The following is a 22,728-nucleotide window of genomic DNA, read 5'->3' on the forward strand; positions in this document are numbered from 1 at the left end:
GAAAGACTCTCACACACATGCAATTAGCAGAACAAAATCTTTTTTCGAAATGGAAGTGAGTAACACTCGATTCACACTCGATTCACACTCGATTAAATGAAAATGAGTAGCCAGAACGTCCAGGAAGAAGGAACATATTTCTTTCATTTGACATCATTACACCCAATGATTCTAATTGTTCGTTTGCGTGAAGCAACTTAACCTGTCGGACTGGTGCACCACACAGAGACATGCCCTATAAAGCTGATGGATAGCAACTGAAGCACACATTTCTTAAAGTATCCAATAAAATGGATGCTTTCATTAATAAGACCAAAGGTAAATGACAACTTTTCAGCTCTTCTATGATATGCATTGTTTTTACTTGAAATATAAAGGAGCTGGTTGGATGGATAATTTTCTATTAGATTTCAATGGATTATCATAATGTTTTCTTTTCTATTTCTCTCTACAGCCGAGGTGACACTGCTGAAGGCACTTCGATTTGGCGTTCTGCTTCTTCTGGGTGCCTACATCTTTTGCTGGAATAAGGACTGCATAGAGTCACACCACTTGTTTTTTAAAGTAAGAATTTAAAGCCATTCAATGCCTTGCAAGAATTTAATATTATTAAATGCAGATGTTTATTTTTCCACCACTGTATTATATTGGTACTGAATAATACTTTTTAGTTATGTGGCAAATATAAAAGCCATGCGGCCTAATGGTCCTTTTTTTGGTCATGTTTACTGTGGTATAGTTAATTTTAGTCAGCTATTGTAGAAGAAATAGAGATGAAGACGATGGCAGACAGAACAAGATAGACGTACTGAAACATTAACAAAACAAAATATATTACCATCTGTTGAAAAAAACACAATCACTATAATTCTAAACTCAAATTTGGTGTGTAAATAAACTTGACTTGTTATTTAATGTGAAACGTTTTCATTCGTTCCAGGAGTTAACTCACAAAAAACAAACCCACAGTCATGGCAGAGTAAAAAGGAATGGTGAGTGGTTTATAGTACTTAACTAGGGTGGAGCATCCATCATTAAAATGTGGCCCTTAACTGAAACTCTTTTTTTTTTTTTTTTAATTGTGACTTAACTTGTGAGAAGTACAATATGTCTGTTTCAGCCATAGGAAACGGTTCTGCAGCAAATTGCTCCACACAATCGGTGGACATATTCCTCTCAATTAACAATCCAAGGATTACACCAATAGATTTAGTTAATCAACTGAGGAATGCTTTGGAAAATGTTCTCTTACCATTCAATATCACAGAGGATTTGATGCTGGTGGAAAGTTTAAATTTGACCACAGGTAAGTGTTTTGATCTTAAAGTTACCACTTCATTTTAATTTCATAGTTTCCTTAATCTCTTTGCTAATATGTCCATTTTTTTTCAGCCTGCTATAAAAACTCTACTGGAGGATATCAGTGTCACTGTGAGGAGGAGTTATTATGGTCAGAAGACATTTGTGACACTTTTGGTGCATGCAATGCTCAGACACAAACGTGCGACTGCGTTAACGGGATTCCATTTGAGCAGTTCTGTAAACCAAGTAAGTGCATCTTATATAAAACAGTTCCACTAGTAGGAGGAGCATGAAGACCAAAGATAAAGTTGCAGCAATGATCCTCAAACATACGCAGTATAACACAGGTGTCAAACTCAAGGCCCGGGGGCAAAGACAAATTGTGCATCAAATTAGTGTGTCATTACTACAATGTAAATTGTCGTCTGATTTGAAAATGAGTTATTTGTCAATTTGTTTTGTAGCTTTGACTGTATATAATATAAGATGCTCATACATTTATTTGGGTTGACATTCATAATGGCCCTCCGAAAGAAGCTACAATGTGGCCCGCGAAAAAAAGTTAAAAAAGTCCCAATGATTGTCACACACACATCTGGGTGTGGTGAAATTTGTCCTCTGCATTTAACCCATCCCCTGGGGGAGAGGGGAGCAGTGAGCAGCAGTGGTGCCGCGCTCGGGAATCATTTGGTGATCTAACCCCCTAATTCCAACTTTTAATGCTGAGTGCAAAGCAGGGAGGCAATGGGTCCCATTTTTATAGTCTTTGGTATGACCCGGCCGGGGTTTGAACCCACAACCTTCCAGTCTCAGGGCGGACACTCTACCACTAGGCCACTGAGCTGGGTGAAAATGAGTTTGACACCCCTGCAGTATAAAAATGCAAATAAAAACAGTGCAAAAATCATTGTATTATGAAAGTTGAGCTTTTAATTTCAATGCAGACGGTAAAAACGACCAAGACCTGAAACTTGTGTCTTCAGTGTGGAAATAAACTAGGCTCACTAAGATTCAGGTCCAGGTTTCATTTTAACATGTAATATTGAACCTTGAAAAACCTGTCTTGTTCACCCGTAACTCAAGACAGGAGGAAGTCTATAACGTTGTTGTTTTTAAATATACACCAGTGACAAACAAAGAAGAAGGAAGTAAACATAATTTTCTGTTGTTTTACTGTGGGTGTGCCTGTGCTGATTTTCACTCTAGAATTTTCCTTGAGCAGTGAAAGTGGCGTTTTTATGCAATCTTACAACTAGCAAAGTGAACTCCCAAAATAAAAGTGAAAGTTCAAAATTGCACTTGCAGCAGTGAAGTACGACTGAGCCAGTAACAAGCTGTTTATTTCCCAGTGTTGCTTGGCAAGCCGCCTTGACGTCAGCCACGACTGTTCAGCAGTGTGAAATCGAAAGCACCAAGTCCAGTTCTTCTCATAAACCTGTCTGTCTGTGACTTTACAAGTGCTATAAACTAACAAAATGCGGATAGGAATGAAGCAAAACATGTTATTCGTAGTCCCCAAAACACACAAACAAATGACACTGATGAACAAGCTAGACAAGGCTAACCCTAACACTATATGTTTTTATTCTGAAAGACAATATGCTCTTCTTTTAGTGGTGTTTTTGAAAAAAGTGATTTAGCCATCATTATACGAAACGACCCATAAATCGAAATCCCGTAAAACACAAATAATATTTCTGTTGCACTAGGTTAATTCTAATGGCTGTTTTGTTTGGTACTTCTGCCCATATCCATATTTCATTTCGACCATTTTGAGTTTAGCTTTCTTTAAACAAGTGCACCAAGATTTTTTTCACATGGGTATACGGCCATCGTATACGCATGAGTTGCAATGTACCAGATCTGGAAACATTTTGCTGACTTTACATATTATTTTAACTGTTTGTGCTTCACAGGGATCACCACACCTTCAACACAGCAAATTACAGGTACCATCGATTTTTGATTACTCTTTTCAATAGTAGTTTTCGATCACTCATGCCAAAAGGTCAGCTCTAACATTCACATGCAGGTGATATATTTTTTTTTCATATATTTTCAAGCTATTGTAATTATCTATTTTATAAACATACACATGCATCCACCAACACGATGTAAATGAATTTGGTTTATTTGGGTTCCAAAGGCAAGGAAACAGAGTGTCAATTTATTAAAATTAGTTTCATGTCAAACTTATTTTTGCTGAGTGACAATTTGCATTATTATTTGACATTATGCAACGGATCCTTGAATTGTAGTATATTTGTTTTCCTTTCACCGTGTCTTTGTGACTATTCTATGTTGTGCAGCCACTTGTTTTGTTTTTTTGTCCACAAGAGAATGTGTTCGTGTAATGATTTGTTGATGTGTGAAATTGCTTTTTTGTTACGTTAAGTACAAAAGGATCAAATTGTCTGCAAGTTGTCTTTGTGAAACATAGTTTAAAATAATAAAATACAAATTTAACATTGAGTAAAGCCAGCAGCCCACACAGAAAATTCTGGTCTCGAAATGATGAATTCAAAAATGTAAATTCATTCCTTTTGTTCTTTCTCCTGTGCTCTTCTCCAGCGACAGTGGACATTGTCCTTACGTTGAGCCCTCCACAACTCGATGACAATCTACAGCCATTAGATATCGTTGATCTTTTAAGATCTGCTGTTGATGATGTCTCGGTACAATTTGAGATTGCAGATAATTTAACACTAACAAGCTGGAATTTGACCACAGGTGAGAATTTCTGACAGTTTATTAATTCCCTGGACAAATGGATGAGTTTAATGTTTTTAAAAAGCATAGGTTACTAATAAATTTGTAACAATGTCTTTTAAGCCTGCTATCCAAACTCTACGGGAGTACAAAAGTGTCAGTGTGAGGATTTGTTTGGATGGTCATGTGACATCTGTGACACTTTTGATACATGCAGCAATGACAGTACACCAACATGTGACTGCATTTTTGGAATTCCTTCATTTGGGCAGTTCTGTGAACCAATTTCAAGTAAGTGGGTCCTGTATAAAATTGTCGAATTAACAGTGGCCAGCGATTGTACATTCTACCATTTCCCTCTGCTAAATAGAATTTGAAGCAGCAACAGAATTATATTGGTAATATTATTAGGGTAATGTTATTGATGGTTTTGAATGTTTGGGGCATGACCCAACTGATGGCCCAATTGCTTTGAGTAGTTGAGCAGCAGTTTGATTTCTCATTGTACCTTTGCAACGAGTTTGCTAGCAATGTTTGTATCCCTGGATGAGCAAAGATGCATGCATGCATGCATGCATGATAAAGCTACAACCAATGCACCACACCAGTTACCTTTCTTAGATGAGGCATCAAAACCCCAGTCCACCAATCCAAAAGCACAGTCAGTGCCAAAAATCCACAGATTGGCATAAATACATTGTTATGGCCCCAGAACAAATACATTTTTTAAATATTCTAGGTTTGGGTTGACAAAATGTCTTTTGAATATATCTTGTTGTATGTTATTCAACTTTTTTTTCATTTTTTCTCCAGCTCTTCCTCCGTGTGAACTACAAATAATAGAAGGTATTTTCCTATTGTAAATTCTTTGTTTTGTGGTGCTCTATTCTTTAATCCCACGCTGTATCATAAAACTCGTAACAGGCTTGTCCCACTATGGGCAGGAAGGTTATCTTGTCATAGTCTTTTCTTTAAGTTCTTTTTTGTAAACCTTGTTTTAATCTTAATACAAATACAGACAGTTTGGCCATTTTACACTTGCAACCGGAAAAAGCCATCAGCTAAGGATAAGCCAAAATCATAACGAATGGCCTTTATGTCAATTACTTCCTTTCGTTCTTTCTCCTTTGCTCTTCTCCAGCGACAGTGGACATTGTCCTCAGGGTGAAGCCTCCACCATCCGACAATGATCTACAGCCATTAGATATTGTTGATCTTTTGAGGGCTGCTGTGGATAATGTCTCTATACCATTTGAGATAGAAGATGATTTAACCCTAACAAGCTGGAATTTGACCACAGGTGAGAGAACCTCTTTCAATTTATTAATCCCATGGATAAATGGACGAGTTTAATGTTTCCAAATAGGTTACTAATACATTTGTGACGATGTCTTTTAAGCCTGCTATCCAAACTCTACGGGAGGGCGACACAAGTGTCAGTGTGAGGATTTGTTTAGATGGTCATGTGACATCTGTGAGACTTTTGATACATGCAGCAATGACAGTACACCAACGTGTGACTGCATTTTGGGAATTCCTTCATTTGGGCAGTTCTGTGAACCAATTTCAAGTAAGTGGGTTCTGTATAAAATTGTCGAAATAACAGTTGCCAGCGATTGTACATTCTACCATTTCCCTCTGCTAAATAGAATTTGAAGCAGCAAGAGAATTATATTGCTAATATTATTAGGGTAATGTTATTGATGGTTTTGAATGTTTGGGGCATGACCCGACTGATGGCCAATTGCTTTGAGTAGTTGAGCAGTAGTTTGATTTATCATTGTACCTCTACAACAAGTTTGCTAGAACGTGTGTGTGTGTGGATGAGCATAGATGCATGCATGCATGCTAAAGCAACAACCAATGCACCACACCAGTTACCTTTGTTAAATGGGGCATCAAAACCCCAGTCCACCAATCCAAAAGTACAGTCGGTGCCAAAAATCCACAGATTGGCATAAAGACATTGTTGTGGCCCCAGAACAAACAACATTTCTAAATATTCTGTGTTTGGGTTGACAAAATTTCTTTTGAATATATCTTGTTGTATGTTTTTCAACTTTTTTTTCATTTTTTCTCCAGTTCTTCATCCGTGTCCACCACAAATAACAGAAGGTATTGTCCTATTGTAAATTCTTTGTTTTGTGGTGCTCTATTCTTTAATCCCACGCTGTATCATAAAACTCGTAACAGGCTTGTCCCACTATGGGCAGGAAGGTTATCTTGTAATAGTCTTTTCTTTAAGTTCTTTTTTGTAAACCTTGTTTTAATTTTAATACAAATACAGACAGTTTGGCCATTTTACGCTTGCAAGCGGAGAAAGCCATCAGCACCCTGTGTGGTACAGAGCTGCTTGAAAGCAGTTTTACTTTTGCTTCTTACAAGAGAATATTTATTGAGAAAAAGCAGGGTGGGGGTGACAGTGAACAGGTTTCGAGCTTCACCCTTGCAAACTGGTTAATCAGTGCAGAGCGTTTTAGCTCTTTGTTTTACAAGGTTGAGGAAACAGATACTAGTTGAGCGTTTTAGATAACTAATTAAGAAAGGATGTTTCCACACCTAACAGCAGACTTTTTGCTACCAAATCTTCCAATGTACATAGCTCTATCGTATATGAAAAAAGAGCACCACAAAAGGTGTCATCAGGATAAGCCAAAATTATGACAAATGGCCTTAATGTAAATTAATTCCTTTTGTTCTTTCTCCGATGCTCTTCTCCAGCGACAGTGGACATTGTCCTCAGGGTGACGCCTCCACCATTCGATGATGATCTACAGCCATTAGATATCATTGATCTTTTGAGGGCTGCTGTGGATAATGTATCTGTACCATTTGAGATAGCAGATGATTTAACACTAACAAGCTGGAATTTGACCACAGGTGAGAACTTCTTTCAATTTATTAATCCCATGGATAAATGGACGAGTTTAATGTTTCCAAATAGGTTACTAATACATTTGTGGCGATGTCTTTTAAGCCTGCTATCCAAACTCTACGGGAGGACGACACAAGTGTCAATGTGAGGATTTGTTTAGATGGTCATGTGACATCTGTGCCACTTCTGATACATGCAGCAATGACAGTACACCAACGTGTGACTGCATTTTGGGAATTCCTTCATTTGGGCAGTTCTGTGAACCAATTTCAAGTAAGTGGGTCCTGTATAAAATTGTCGAATTAACAGTTGCCATTTTTCATTCTTCCATTTCCCTCTGCTAAATAGATTTTGAAGAAGCAAGATAATTATATTGCTAATATTATTATGGTAATGTTATTGATGGTTTTAAATGTTTGGGGCATGACCCGACTGATGCCCCAATTGCTTCGAGTAGTTGAGCAGCAGTTTGATTTCTCATTGTACCTTTGCAACGAGTTTGCTAGCAATGTTTGTATGCCTGGATGAGCAAAGATGCATGCATGCATGCTAAAGCTACAACCAATGCACCACACCAGTTACCTTTCTTAAATGGGGAATCAAAACCCCAGTCCACCAATCTAAAAGTACGGTCGGTGCCTGAAATCCACAGATTGGTGTAGACGTGCCATTGCCCCAGAACAAACAAAGTTACTAAATATTCATGTTTTGCGTTGACAACATTTCTTTTGAATATATCTTGTTGTATGTTTTTCAACTTTTCTTTCATGTTTTCTCCAGTTCTTCCTCCGTGTCAACATGGACCAGAAGGTATTGTCCTATTGTAAATTCTTTGTTTTGTGGTGATCTATTCTTTAATCCCACACTGTATCATAAAACTCGTAACAGGCTTGTCCCATTATAGGCAGGAAAGTTATCTTGTTATAGTCTTTTCTGTAAGCTCTTTTTCCTAAACCTTGTTTTAATTTTAATACAAATACACTGCAATGCACAGGTGTACTTAGAACCATTTTACAGACAAAAAATGAAACTGTCTGTAGAAGTGGTGAAGGGTTCAAGTTAGCACAAATTGTTTTCTTCTTCCGAGAGGGGCTTGTAAAAAAAGAATTGGGAAAAACTGTTTATGACAGATGATAGAGTTTTCCCCACGCTATCTTTTATGCAAGAATCACACGTGAGACAGTTTGGCCATTTTACAATTGCAAGCGGAGAAAGCCTTCATCACCTTGTATGACACAGAGGTGCTTGAAAGCAGTTTTACTTTTGCTTCTTGCAGGAGAATATTTATTGAGAAAAAGCAGGCTGGGGGTGAGAGTGAACAGATTTCGAGGGTCACCTCTGCCAACTGGTTAATCGGTGCAGAGGGTCTTAGCTCTTTGTTTTACAAGGTTGTGGAAACAGATACTAGTCGAGCATTTTAGATAACTAATCAAGCAAGAATGTTTCCACACCTAACAGCAGACTTTTTGCTCCCAAATCTTCCAATGTACATAGCTCTATTGTATATGAAAAAAGAGCACCACAAAAGGTTTCATTAGGATAGGCCAAAATCATAACGAATGGCCTTAATCTCAATTACTTCCTTTCATTTTTTCTCCTGTGCTCTTCTCCAGTGACAGTGGACATTGTCCTCAGGGTGACGCCTCCACCATTCGATGATGATCTACAGCCATTAGATATCATTGATCTTTTGAGGGCTGCTGTGGATAATGTATCTGTACCATTTGAGATAGCAGATGATTTAACCCTAACAAGCTGGAATTTGACCACAGGTGAGAACTTCTTTCAATTTATTAATCCCATGGATAAATGGATGAGTTTAATGTTTCCAAGTAGGTTACTAATACATTTGTGACGATGTCTTTTAAGCCTGCTATCCAAACTCTACGGGAGGACGACACAAGTGTCAATGTGAGGATTTGTTTAGATGGTCATGTGACATCTGTGCCACTTCTGATACATGCAGCAATGACAGTACACCAACGTGTGACTGCATTTTGGGAATTCCTTCATTTGGGCAGTTCTGTGAACCAATTTCAAGTAAGTGGGTCCTGTATAAAATTGTCGAAATAACAGTTGCCATTTTTCATTCTTCCATTTCCCTCTGCTAAATAGATTTTGAAGAAGCAAGATAATTATATTGCTAATATTATTAGGGTAATGTTATTGATGGTTTTAAATGTTTGGGCATGACCCGACTGATGGCCCAATTGCTTTGAGTAGTTGAGCAGCAGTTTGATTTCTCATTGTACCTTTGCAACGGGTTTGCTAGCAATGTTTGTATGCCTGGATGAGCAAAGATGCATGCATGCATGCTAAAGCTACAACCAATGCACCACACCAGTTACCTTTCTTGAATTGGGGCATCAAAACCCCCTGTCCACCAATCTGAAAGTACGGTCGGTGCCAAAAATCCACAGATTGGCATAAAGACATTGTTATGGCCCCAGAACAAACACATTTTTTAAATGTTCTGGTTTTGGGTTGACAACATTTCTTTTGAATATACTATCTTGTTGCATGTTTTCAACTTGTTTTTCATTTTTTCTCCAGTTCCTCCACTGTGTGACCCACAAATGACCGAAGGTATTGTCCTATTGTAAATTCTTTGTTTGATGGTGATCTATTCTTTAATCCCACGCTGTATCATAAAACTCGTAACAGGCTTGTCCCATTATGGGCAGGAAAGTTATCTTGTTATAGTCTTTGTTGTAAGTTGATCCATACTGTAATTCTTTTTTGTAAATCCTTTTTTTAGTTTTAATACAGATACACTGTAATACACAGGTGTCCATATATCCATTCTATATACAAATGAAACTGTCCGTAGAAGTGGCGAAGGGTTTAAATTGGCACAAAATGTTTTCTTCTTCAGACAGGGAGTTGTAAAAAAAATAATTGAGAAGAACTGTTTAAGACTGACTTTTGTATGTACAAAGCTCTATCAAATATAAAAAAAGAGCACCACAAAAGGTTTGATAAGGATAAGCCAAAATGGCCTGACGAATTTCGTTATTGTAAATTAATTCCTTTTGTTCTGTCTCCTCTACTCTCGTTCAGCGACAGTGGACATTGTCCTTACGTTGAGCCCTCCACAACTCGATGATGATCTACAGCCGTTAGATGTCATTGCTCTTTTGAGGGCTGCTGTGGCGGATGTCTCTGTACTATTTGAGATTGCAGATAATTTAATACTGACAAGCTGGAATTTGACCACAGGTGAGAACCTTTTTCAATTTATCAATCCTCAGGATGAATGGATGAGTTTAATGTTTCTAAATAGAGTAGTACATTTTTGACTATGCCTTTTAAGCCTGCTATCCAAACTCTACGGGAGGACGCGAGTGTCAGTGTGAAGACTCGTTTGGATGGACATGTGACATCTGTGACACTTTTGATACATGCAGCAATACCATGACACCAACCTGTGACTGCATTTTTGGTATTCCTCCATCTGGGGAGTACTGTGAACCGGTTTCATGTAAGTGCTTCATATATAAAACTGTCGAAATAACAATCGCCTTATGAATGTCGAGCGATTCACAGGCCTAATGTGAATTATTATTATTACATTTTTATTAAGCTGTGAACACAAATAATGTTTAACCCCCGTAGCTTCGTCGGGTTTAAGAACAAGACTCCCCTAACCCCCTGGGAAATTTAGTCCAGAAGAAAAAAAAGATCATAACTGGTCATAAAGGACAGACGTTATTGAATGACCCCTGTAGTAGCTGCTACACCTGCTGTCCTTAAGAATCAGAACATGACAGAGAAACGGACGAATGCTGAGTCCAAAGATGTGATGTGGGCTGGTCTGAACTACCCTGAAGCTAACTAACCCACCACACCAGTTCCCTTTCTTAAATGGGGCGTTAAAGCCCCAGTCTGCCAATCAAAAAATACAGTCTGTACCAGAAATCCACAGATTGGTGTAGACGTGCCATTGCCCCAGAACAAACATCCATCCATCCATCTTCTTCCGCTTATCCGGGGTCGGGTCGCGGGGGCAGCAGCTTCAGGAGGGACTCCCAGACTTCCCTCTCCCCAGCCACTTCATCTAGCTCATCCCGGGGGATCCCAAGGCGTTCCCAGGCCAGCTGAGAGACATAGTCTCTCCAGCGCGTCCTGGGTCGTCCCCGGGGTCTCCTACCGGTGGGACATGCCCGGAACACCTCCCCAGGGAGGCGTCCAGGAGGCATCCTGATGATATGCCCGAGCCACCTCATCTGGCTCCTCTCTACGTGGAGGAGCAGCGGCTCTACTCCGAGTCTCTCCCGGATGACCGAACTTCTCACCCTATCTCTAAGGGAGAGCCCGGACATCCTGCGGAGAAAACTCATTTCGGCCGCTTGTATCCGGGATCTCGTTCTTTCGGTCACGACCCATAGCTCGTGACCATAGGTGAGGGTAGGAGCGTAAATCGACCGGTAAATTGAGAGCTTTGCCTTTTGGCTCAGCTCTCTCTTTACCACGACGGACCGGTACAAAGTCCGCATTACTGCCGACGCTGCACCGATCCGCCTGTCGATCTCGCGCTCCATCCTCCCCTCACTCGTGAACAAGACCCCAAGATACTTAAACTCCTCCACTTGGGGCAGGATCTCATCCCCGATCCGGAGAGGGCATTCCACCCTTTTCCGATCGAGGACCATGGACTCGGATTTGGAGGTGCTGACCCTCATCCCGACCGCTTCACACTCGGCTGCGAACCGCTCCAGTGAGAGCTGGAGATCACGGCCTGAAGAAGCCAACAGCACCACGTCGTCTGCAAAAAGCAGAGACGCGATGCTGAGGTCCCCAAACCGGACACCCTCAACGCCTCGGCTGCGCCTAGAAATTCTGTCCATAAAAACTATGAACAGAATCGGTGACAAAGGGCAGCCTTGGCGGAGTCCAACCCTCACTGAGAACGAATCCGACTTACTGCCGGAAATGCGGACCAAACTCTGGCATCGATGATACAGGGACCGAACCGCCCCCCAGAACAAACAAAGTTACTAAATATTCATGTTTTGCGTTGACAACATTTCTTTTGAATATATCTTGTTGTATGTTTTTCAACTTTTCTTTCATGTTTTCTCCAGTTCTTCCTCCGTGTCAACATGGACCAGAAGGTATTGTCCTATTGTAAATTCTTTGTTTTGTGGTGATCTATTCTTTAATCCCACACTGTATCATAAAACTCGTAACAGGCTTGTCCCATTATAGGCAGGAAAGTTATCTTGTTATAGTCTTTTCTGTAAGCTCTTTTTCCTAAACCTTGTTTTAATTTTAATACAAATACACTGCAATGCACAGGTGTACTTAGAACCATTTTACAGACAAAAAATGAAACTGTCTGTAGAAGTGGTGAAGGGTTCAAGTTAGCACAAATTGTTTTCTTCTTCCGAGAGGGGCTTGTAAAAAAAGAATTGGGAAAAACTGTTTATGACAGATGATAGAGTTTTCCCCACGCTATCTTTTATGCAAGAATCACACGTGAGACAGTTTGGCCATTTTACAATTGCAAGCGGAGAAAGCCTTCATCACCTTGTATGACACAGAGGTGCTTGAAAGCAGTTTTACTTTTGCTTCTTGCAGGAGAATATTTATTGAGAAAAAGCAGGCTGGGGGTGAGAGTGAACAGATTTCGAGGGTCACCTCTGCCAACTGGTTAATCGGTGCAGAGGGTCTTAGCTCTTTGTTTTACAAGGTTGTGGAAACAGATACTAGTCGAGCATTTTAGATAACTAATCAAGCAAGAATGTTTCCACACCTAACAGCAGACTTTTTGCTCCCAAATCTTCCAATGTACATAGCTCTATTGTATATGAAAAAAGAGCACCACAAAAGGTTTCATTAGGATAGGCCAAAATCATAACGAATGGCCTTAATCTCAATTACTTCCTTTCATTTTTTCTCCTGTGCTCTTCTCCAGTGACAGTGGACATTGTCCTCAGGGTGACGCCTCCACCATTCGATGATGATCTACAGCCATTAGATATCATTGATCTTTTGAGGGCTGCTGTGGATAATGTATCTGTACCATTTGAGATAGCAGATGATTTAACCCTAACAAGCTGGAATTTGACCACAGGTGAGAACTTCTTTCAATTTATTAATCCCATGGATAAATGGATGAGTTTAATGTTTCCAAGTAGGTTACTAATACATTTGTGACGATGTCTTTTAAGCCTGCTATCCAAACTCTACGGGAGGACGACACAAGTGTCAATGTGAGGATTTGTTTAGATGGTCATGTGACATCTGTGCCACTTCTGATACATGCAGCAATGACAGTACACCAACGTGTGACTGCATTTTGGGAATTCCTTCATTTGGGCAGTTCTGTGAACCAATTTCAAGTAAGTGGGTCCTGTATAAAATTGTCGAAATAACAGTTGCCATTTTTCATTCTTCCATTTCCCTCTGCTAAATAGATTTTGAAGAAGCAAGATAATTATATTGCTAATATTATTAGGGTAATGTTATTGATGGTTTTAAATGTTTGGGCATGACCCGACTGATGGCCCAATTGCTTTGAGTAGTTGAGCAGCAGTTTGATTTCTCATTGTACCTTTGCAACGGGTTTGCTAGCAATGTTTGTATGCCTGGATGAGCAAAGATGCATGCATGCATGCTAAAGCTACAACCAATGCACCACACCAGTTACCTTTCTTAAATGGGGCATCAAAACCCCAGTCCACCAATCCAAAAGTACAGTCGGTGCCTGAAATCCACAGATTGGTGTAGACGTGCCATTGCCCCAGAACAAACATCCATCCATCCATCTTCTTCCGCTTATCCGGGGTCGGGTCGCGGGGGCAGCAGCTTCAGGAGGGACTCCCAGACTTCCCTCTCCCCAGCCACTTCATCTAGCTCATCCCGGGGGATCCCAAGGCGTTCCCAGGCCAGCTGAGAGACATAGTCTCTCCAGCGCGTCCTGGGTCGTCCCCGGGGTCTCCTACCGGTGGGACATGCCCGGAACACCTCCCCAGGGAGGCGTCCAGGAGGCATCCTGATGATATGCCCGAGCCACCTCATCTGGCTCCTCTCTACGTGGAGGAGCAGCGGCTCTACTCCGAGTCTCTCCCGGATGACCGAACTTCTCACCCTATCTCTAAGGGAGAGCCCGGACATCCTGCGGAGAAAACTCATTTCGGCCGCTTGTATCCGGGATCTCGTTCTTTCGGTCACGACCCATAGCTCGTGACCATAGGTGAGGGTAGGAGCGTAAATCGACCGGTAAATTGAGAGCTTTGCCTTTTGGCTCAGCTCTCTCTTTACCACGACGGACCGGTACAAAGTCCGCATTACTGCCGACGCTGCACCGATCCGCCTGTCGATCTCGCGCTCCATCCTCCCCTCACTCGTGAACAAGACCCCAAGATACTTAAACTCCTCCACTTGGGGCAGGATCTCATCCCCGATCCGGAGAGGGCATTCCACCCTTTTCCGACCGAGGACCATGGACTCGGATTTGGAGGTGCTGACCCTCATCCCGACCGCTTCACACTCGGCTGCGAACCGCTCCAGTGAGAGCTGGAGATCACGGCCTGAAGAAGCCAACAGCACCACGTCGTCTGCAAAAAGCAGAGACGCGATGCTGAGGTCCCCAAACCGGACACCCTCAACGCCTCGGCTGCGCCTAGAAATTCTGTCCATAAAAACTATGAACAGAATCGGTGACAAAGGGCAGCCTTGGCGGAGTCCAACCCTCACTGAGAACGAATCCGACTTACTGCCGGAAATGCGGACCAAACTCTGGCATCGATGATACAGGGACCGAACCGCCCCCCAGAACAAACAAAGTTACTAAATATTCATGTTTTGCGTTGACAACATTTCTTTTGAATATATCTTGTTGTATGTTTTTCAACTTTTCTTTCATGTTTTCTCCAGTTCTTCCTCCGTGTCAACATGGACCAGAAGGTATTGTCCTATTGTAAATTCTTTGTTTTGTGGTGATCTATTCTTTAATCCCACACTGTATCATAAAACTCGTAACAGGCTTGTCCCATTATAGGCAGGAAAGTTATCTTGTTATAGTCTTTTCTGTAAGCTCTTTTTCCTAAACCTTGTTTTAATTTTAATACAAATACACTGCAATGCACAGGTGTACTTAGAACCATTTTACAGACAAAAAATGAAACTGTCTGTAGAAGTGGTGAAGGGTTCAAGTTAGCACAAATTGTTTTCTTCTTCCGAGAGGGGCTTGTAAAAAAAGAATTGGGAAAAACTGTTTATGACAGATGATAGAGTTTTCCCCACGCTATCTTTTATGCAAGAATCACACGTGAGACAGTTTGGCCATTTTACAATTGCAAGCGGAGAAAGCCTTCATCACCTTGTATGACACAGAGGTGCTTGAAAGCAGTTTTACTTTTGCTTCTTGCAGGAGAATATTTATTGAGAAAAAGCAGGCTGGGGGTGAGAGTGAACAGATTTCGAGGGTCACCTCTGCCAACTGGTTAATCGGTGCAGAGGGTCTTAGCTCTTTGTTTTACAAGGTTGTGGAAACAGATACTAGTCGAGCATTTTAGATAACTAATCAAGCAAGAATGTTTCCACACCTAACAGCAGACTTTTTGCTCCCAAATCTTCCAATGTACATAGCTCTATTGTATATGAAAAAAGAGCACCACAAAAGGTTTCATTAGGATAAGCCAAAATCATAACGAATGGCCTTAATCTCAATTACTTCCTTTCATTTTTTCTCCTGTGCTCTTCTCCAGTGACAGTGGACATTGTCCTCAGGGTGACGCCTCCACCATTCGATGATGATCTACAGCCATTAGATATCATTGATCTTTTGAGGGCTGCTGTGGATAATGTATCTGTACCATTTGAGATAGCAGATGATTTAACCCTAACAAGCTGGAATTTGACCACAGGTGAGAACTTCTTTCAATTTATTAATCCCATGGATAAATGGATGAGTTTAATGTTTCCAAGTAGGTTACTAATACATTTGTGACGATGTCTTTTAAGCCTGCTATCCAAACTCTACGGGAGGACGACACAAGTGTCAATGTGAGGATTTGTTTAGATGGTCATGTGACATCTGTGCCACTTCTGATACATGCAGCAATGACAGTACACCAACGTGTGACTGCATTTTGGGAATTCCTTCATTTGGGCAGTTCTGTGAACCAATTTCAAGTAAGTGGGTCCTGTATAAAATTGTCGAAATAACAGTTGCCATTTTTCATTCTTCCATTTCCCTCTGCTAAATAGATTTTGAAGAAGCAAGATAATTATATTGCTAATATTATTAGGGTAATGTTATTGATGGTTTTAAATGTTTGGGCATGACCCGACTGATGGCCCAATTGCTTTGAGTAGTTGAGCAGCAGTTTGATTTCTCATTGTACCTTTGCAACGGGTTTGCTAGCAATGTTTGTATGCCTGGATGAGCAAAGATGCATGCATGCATGCTAAAGCTACAACCAATGCACCACACCAGTTACCTTTCTTGAATTGGGGCATCAAAACCCCCTGTCCACCAATCTGAAAGTACGGTCGGTGCCAAAAATCCACAGATTGGCATAAAGACATTGTTATGGCCCCAGAACAAACACATTTTTTAAATGTTCTGGTTTTGGGTTGACAACATTTCTTTTGAATATACTATCTTGTTGCATGTTTTCAACTTGTTTTTCATTTTTTCTCCAGTTCCTCCACTGTGTGACCCACAAATGACCGAAGGTATTGTCCTATTGTAAATTCTTTGTTTGATGGTGATCTATTCTTTAATCCCACGCTGTATCATAAAACTCGTAACAGGCTTGTCCCATTATGGGCAGGAAAGTTATCTTGTTATAGTCTTTGTTGTAAGTTGATCCATACTGTAATTCTTTTTTGTAAATCCTTTTTTTAGTTTTAATACAGATACACTGTAATACACAGGTGTCCATATATCCATTCTATATACAAATGAAACTGTCCGTAGAAGTGGCGAAGGGTTTAAATTGGCACAAAATGTTTTCTTCTTCAGACAGGGAGTTGTAAAAAAAATAATTGAGAAGAACTGTTTAAGACTGACTTTTGTATGTACAAAGCTCTATCAAATATAAAAAAAGAGCACCACAAAAGGTTTGATAAGGATAAGCCAAAATGGCCTGACGAATTTCGTTATTGTAAATTAATTCCTTTTGTTCTGTCTCCTCTACTCTCGTTCAGCGACAGTGGACATTGTCCTTACGTTGAGCCCTCCACAACTCGATGATGATCTACAGCCGTTAGATGTCATTGCTCTTTTGAGGGCTGCTGTGGCGGATGTCTCTGTACTATTTGAGATTGCAGATAATTTAATACTGACAAGCTGGAATTTGACCACAGGTGAGAACCTTTTTCAATTTATCAATCCTCAGGATGAATGGATGAGTTTAATGTTTCTAAATAGAGTAGTACATTTTTGACTATGCCTTTTAAGCCTGCTATCCAAACTCTACGGGAGGACGCGAGTGTCAGTGTGAAGACTCGTTTGGATGGACATGTGACATCTGTGACACTTTTGATACATGCAGCAATACCATGACACCAACCTGTGACTGCATTTTTGGTATTCCTCCATCTGGGGAGTACTGTGAACCGGTTTCATGTAAGTGCTTCATATATAAAACTGTCGAAATAACAATCGCCTTATGAATGTCGAGCGATTCACAGGCCTAATGTGAATTATTATTATTACATTTTTATTAAGCTGTGAACACAAATAATGTTTAACCCCCGTAGCTTCGTCGGGTTTAAGAACAAGACTCCCCTAACCCCCTGGGAAATTTAGTCCAGAAGAAAAAAAAGATCATAACTGGTCATAAAGGACAGACGTTATTGAATGACCCCTGTAGTAGCTGCTACACCTGCTGTCCTTAAGAATCAGAACATGACAGAGAAACGGACGAATGCTGAGTCCAAAGATGTGATGTGGGCTGGTCTGAACTACCCTGAAGCTAACTAACCCACCACACCAGTTCCCTTTCTTAAATGGGGCGTTAAAGCCCCAGTCTGCCAATCAAAAAATACAGTCTGTACCAGAAATCCACAGATTGGTGTAGACGTGCCATTGCCCCAGAACAAACATCCATCCATCCATCTTCTTCCGCTTATCCGGGGTCGGGTCGCGGGGGCAGCAGCTTCAGGAGGGACTCCCAGACTTCCCTCTCCCCAGCCACTTCATCTAGCTCATCCCGGGGGATCCCAAGGCGTTCCCAGGCCAGCTGAGAGACATAGTCTCTCCAGCGCGTCCTGGGTCGTCCCCGGGGTCTCCTACCGGTGGGACATGCCCGGAACACCTCCCCAGGGAGGCGTCCAGGAGGCATCCTGATGATATGCCCGAGCCACCTCATCTGGCTCCTCTCTACGTGGAGGAGCAGCGGCTCTACTCCGAGTCTCTCCCGGATGACCGAACTTCTCACCCTATCTCTAAGGGAGAGCCCGGACATCCTGCGGAGAAAACTCATTTCGGCCGCTTGTATCCGGGATCTCGTTCTTTCGGTCACGACCCATAGCTCGTGACCATAGGTGAGGGTAGGAGCGTAAATCGACCGGTAAATTGAGAGCTTTGCCTTTTGGCTCAGCTCTCTCTTTACCACGACGGACCGGTACAAAGTCCGCATTACTGCCGACGCTGCACCGATCCGCCTGTCGATCTCGCGCTCCATCCTCCCCTCACTCGTGAACAAGACCCCAAGATACTTAAACTCCTCCACTTGGGGCAGGATCTCATCCCCGATCCGGAGAGGGCATTCCACCCTTTTCCGATCGAGGACCATGGACTCGGATTTGGAGGTGCTGACCCTCATCCCGACCGCTTCACACTCGGCTGCGAACCGCTCCAGTGAGAGCTGGAGATCACGGCCTGAAGAAGCCAACAGCACCACGTCGTCTGCAAAAAGCAGAGACGCGATGCTGAGGTCCCCAAACCGGACACCCTCAACGCCTCGGCTGCGCCTAGAAATTCTGTCCATAAAAACTATGAACAGAATCGGTGACAAAGGGCAGCCTTGGCGGAGTCCAACCCTCACTGAGAACGAATCCGACTTACTGCCGGAAATGCGGACCAAACTCTGGCATCGATGATACAGGGACCGAACCGCCCCCCAGAACAAACAAAGTTACTAAATATTCATGTTTTGCGTTGACAACATTTCTTTTGAATATATCTTGTTGTATGTTTTTCAACTTTTCTTTCATGTTTTCTCCAGTTCTTCCTCCGTGTCAACATGGACCAGAAGGTATTGTCCTATTGTAAATTCTTTGTTTTGTGGTGATCTATTCTTTAATCCCACACTGTATCATAAAACTCGTAACAGGCTTGTCCCATTATAGGCAGGAAAGTTATCTTGTTATAGTCTTTTCTGTAAGCTCTTTTTCCTAAACCTTGTTTTAATTTTAATACAAATACACTGCAATGCACAGGTGTACTTAGAACCATTTTACAGACAAAAAATGAAACTGTCTGTAGAAGTGGTGAAGGGTTCAAGTTAGCACAAATTGTTTTCTTCTTCCGAGAGGGGCTTGTAAAAAAAGAATTGGGAAAAACTGTTTATGACAGATGATAGAGTTTTCCCCACGCTATCTTTTATGCAAGAATCACACGTGAGACAGTTTGGCCATTTTACAATTGCAAGCGGAGAAAGCCTTCATCACCTTGTATGACACAGAGGTGCTTGAAAGCAGTTTTACTTTTGCTTCTTGCAGGAGAATATTTATTGAGAAAAAGCAGGCTGGGGGTGAGAGTGAACAGATTTCGAGGGTCACCTCTGCCAACTGGTTAATCGGTGCAGAGGGTCTTAGCTCTTTGTTTTACAAGGTTGTGGAAACAGATACTAGTCGAGCATTTTAGATAACTAATCAAGCAAGAATGTTTCCACACCTAACAGCAGACTTTTTGCTCCCAAATCTTCCAATGTACATAGCTCTATTGTATATGAAAAAAGAGCACCACAAAAGGTTTCATTAGGATAAGCCAAAATCATAACGAATGGCCTTAATCTCAATTACTTCCTTTCATTTTTTCTCCTGTGCTCTTCTCCAGTGACAGTGGACATTGTCCTCAGGGTGACGCCTCCACCATTCGATGATGATCTACAGCCATTAGATATCATTGATCTTTTGAGGGCTGCTGTGGATAATGTATCTGTACCATTTGAGATAGCAGATGATTTAACCCTAACAAGCTGGAATTTGACCACAGGTGAGAACTTCTTTCAATTTATTAATCCCATGGATAAATGGATGAGTTTAATGTTTCCAAGTAGGTTACTAATACATTTGTGACGATGTCTTTTAAGCCTGCTATCCAAACTCTACGGGAGGACGACACAAGTGTCAATGTGAGGATTTGTTTAGATGGTCATGTGACATCTGTGCCACTTCTGATACATGCAGCAATGACAGTACACCAACGTGTGACTGCATTTTGGGAATTCCTTCATTTGGGCAGTTCTGTGAACCAATTTCAAGTAAGTGGGTCCTGTATAAAATTGTCGAATTAACAGTTGCCATTTTTCATTCTTCCATTTCCCTCTGCTAAATAGATTTTGAAGAAGCAAGATAATTATATTGCTAATATTATTATGGTAATGTTATTGATGGTTTTAAATGTTTGGGCATGACCCGACTGATGCCCCAATTGCTTCGAGTAGTTGAGCAGCAGTTTGATTTCTCATTGTACCTTTGCAACGAGTTTGCTAGCAATGTTTGTATGCCTGGATGAGCAAAGATGCATGCATACATGCCTGCTAAAGCTACAATCAATGCACCACACCAGTTACCTTTCTTGAATTGGGGCATCAAAACCCCCTGTCCACCAATCTGAAAGTACGGTCGGTGCCAAAAATCCACAGATTGGCATAAAGACATTGTTATGGCCCCAGAACAAACACATTTTTTAAATGTTCTGGTTTTGGGTTGACAACATTTCTTTTGAATATACTATCTTGTTGCATGTTTTCAACTTGTTTTTCATTTTTTCTCCAGTTCCTCCACTGTGTGACCCACAAATGACCGAAGGTATTGTCCTATTGTAAATTCTTTGTTTGATGGTGATCTATTCTTTAATCCCACGCTGTATCATAAAACTCGTAACAGGCTTGTCCCATTATGGGCAGGAAAGTTATCTTGTTATAGTCTTTGTTGTAAGTTGATCCATACTGTAATTCTTTTTTGTAAATCCTTTTTTTAGTTTTAATACAGATACACTGTAATACACAGGTGTCCATATATCCATTCTATATACAAATGAAACTGTCCGTAGAAGTGGCGAAGGGTTTAAATTGGCACAAAATGTTTTCTTCTTCAGACAGGGAGTTGTAAAAAAAATAATTGAGAAGAACTGTTTAAGACTGACTTTTGTATGTACAAAGCTCTATCAAATATAAAAAAAGAGCACCACAAAAGGTTTGATAAGGATAAGCCAAAATGGCCTGACGAATTTCGTTATTGTAAATTAATTCCTTTTGTTCTGTCTCCTCTACTCTCGTTCAGCGACAGTGGACATTGTCCTTACGTTGAGCCCTCCACAACTCGATGATGATCTACAGCCGTTAGATGTCATTGCTCTTTTGAGGGCTGCTGTGGCGGATGTCTCTGTACTATTTGAGATTGCAGATAATTTAATACTGACAAGCTGGAATTTGACCACAGGTGAGAACCTTTTTCAATTTATCAATCCTCAGGATGAATGGATGAGTTTAATGTTTCTAAATAGAGTAGTACATTTTTGACTATGCCTTTTAAGCCTGCTATCCAAACTCTACGGGAGGACGCGAGTGTCAGTGTGAAGACTCGTTTGGATGGACATGTGACATCTGTGACACTTTTGATACATGCAGCAATACCATGACACCAACCTGTGACTGCATTTTTGGTATTCCTCCATCTGGGGAGTACTGTGAACCGGTTTCATGTAAGTGCTTCATATATAAAACTGTCGAAATAACAATCGCCTTATGAATGTCGAGCGATTCACAGGCCTAATGTGAATTATTATTATTACATTTTTATTAAGCTGTGAACACAAATAATGTTTAACCCCCGTAGCTTCGTCGGGTTTAAGAACAAGACTCCCCTAACCCCCTGGGAAATTTAGTCCAGAAGAAAAAAAAGATCATAACTGGTCATAAAGGACAGACGTTATTGAATGACCCCTGTAGTAGCTGCTACACCTGCTGTCCTTAAGAATCAGAACATGACAGAGAAACGGACGAATGCTGAGTCCAAAGATGTGATGTGGGCTGGTCTGAACTACCCTGAAGCTAACTAACCCACCACACCAGTTCCCTTTCTTAAATGGGGCGTTAAAGCCCCAGTCTGCCAATCAAAAAATACAGTCTGTACCAGAAATCCACAGAATGGTGTAAAGACATTGTTATAGTCCCACAACATACAAAGTTTTGAAATATTCTGGTCCTGGGTGGAGAAAATTTTCTAAGAATATATCTTGTATTTTATTTAAAAGTATGGGTTTTTTTTTCTCCACAGCTCTCTCTCCGTGTCCAGAAGAAGGTATTGTACTATTGTATAATCTTTGTTGTAAATTGACCTTGAAACTGGTAATTGCCCCAACTTGTCACATTATGGGCAGGAAAGTTATCTTGCTCTCACTTTCTCTCACTTTTCTTTCACCCCAACCTGGCTTTGAATAGGGGTGTGTAGACTTTCTATGTCCATTAAAAAAAAAAAAGTCGATAGATATGCCCTCCTGAAAGTTGTTTTATGAACATGAGTTAGATTTGTGAAAAACATAATGTAATCTTTGACAATAATCGGTGATTCAACTTTGCTCCTCAGTTACCTCTTTGGTCCATCTGCAATTTTATCTCAAATAACTGGACCAATTTATACTGACACACTGTATT

General features: G+C 41.0%; 1 protein-coding gene across 5 annotated transcripts; it reads left to right on the forward strand.

Moving 5' to 3' along the window:
* The first annotated feature begins 167 nt into the window (after window positions 1-167).
* LOC133146488 (uncharacterized) lies at window positions 168-22,515 on the forward strand. Of its 5 annotated transcripts, XM_061270286.1 has the most exons (36): window positions 168-318; window positions 455-564; window positions 941-992; window positions 1,121-1,306; window positions 1,393-1,548; window positions 3,219-3,251; window positions 3,874-4,032; window positions 4,135-4,302; window positions 4,825-4,857; window positions 5,153-5,311; window positions 5,411-5,581; window positions 6,094-6,126; window positions 6,733-6,891; window positions 6,989-7,159; window positions 7,667-7,696; window positions 8,500-8,658; window positions 8,756-8,926; window positions 9,440-9,472; window positions 9,947-10,105; window positions 10,200-10,367; window positions 11,971-12,000; window positions 12,804-12,962; window positions 13,060-13,230; window positions 14,768-14,797; window positions 15,601-15,759; window positions 15,857-16,027; window positions 16,541-16,573; window positions 17,048-17,206; window positions 17,301-17,468; window positions 19,072-19,101; window positions 19,905-20,063; window positions 20,161-20,331; window positions 20,849-20,881; window positions 21,356-21,514; window positions 21,609-21,776; window positions 22,352-22,515. In XM_061270286.1, the coding sequence occupies exons 1-36, from the start codon at window positions 291-293 to the stop codon at window positions 22,513-22,515; spliced, it is 4,302 nt and encodes a 1,433-aa protein (XP_061126270.1). In that variant the 5' UTR covers window positions 168-290. The 5 variants fall into 5 exon arrangements, with proteins under 5 accessions (XP_061126270.1, XP_061126272.1, XP_061126271.1 ...); XM_061270288.1 differs by lacking the exons at window positions 16,541-16,573; window positions 17,048-17,206; window positions 17,301-17,468; XM_061270287.1 differs by lacking the exons at window positions 9,440-9,472; window positions 9,947-10,105; window positions 10,200-10,367.
* Window positions 22,516-22,728: the final 213 nt, after the last annotated feature.

Source organism: Syngnathus typhle, linkage group LG22 (assembly GCF_033458585.1).
Source record: "Syngnathus typhle isolate RoL2023-S1 ecotype Sweden linkage group LG22, RoL_Styp_1.0, whole genome shotgun sequence".
NCBI lineage: Eukaryota > Metazoa > Chordata > Actinopteri > Syngnathiformes > Syngnathidae > Syngnathus > Syngnathus typhle.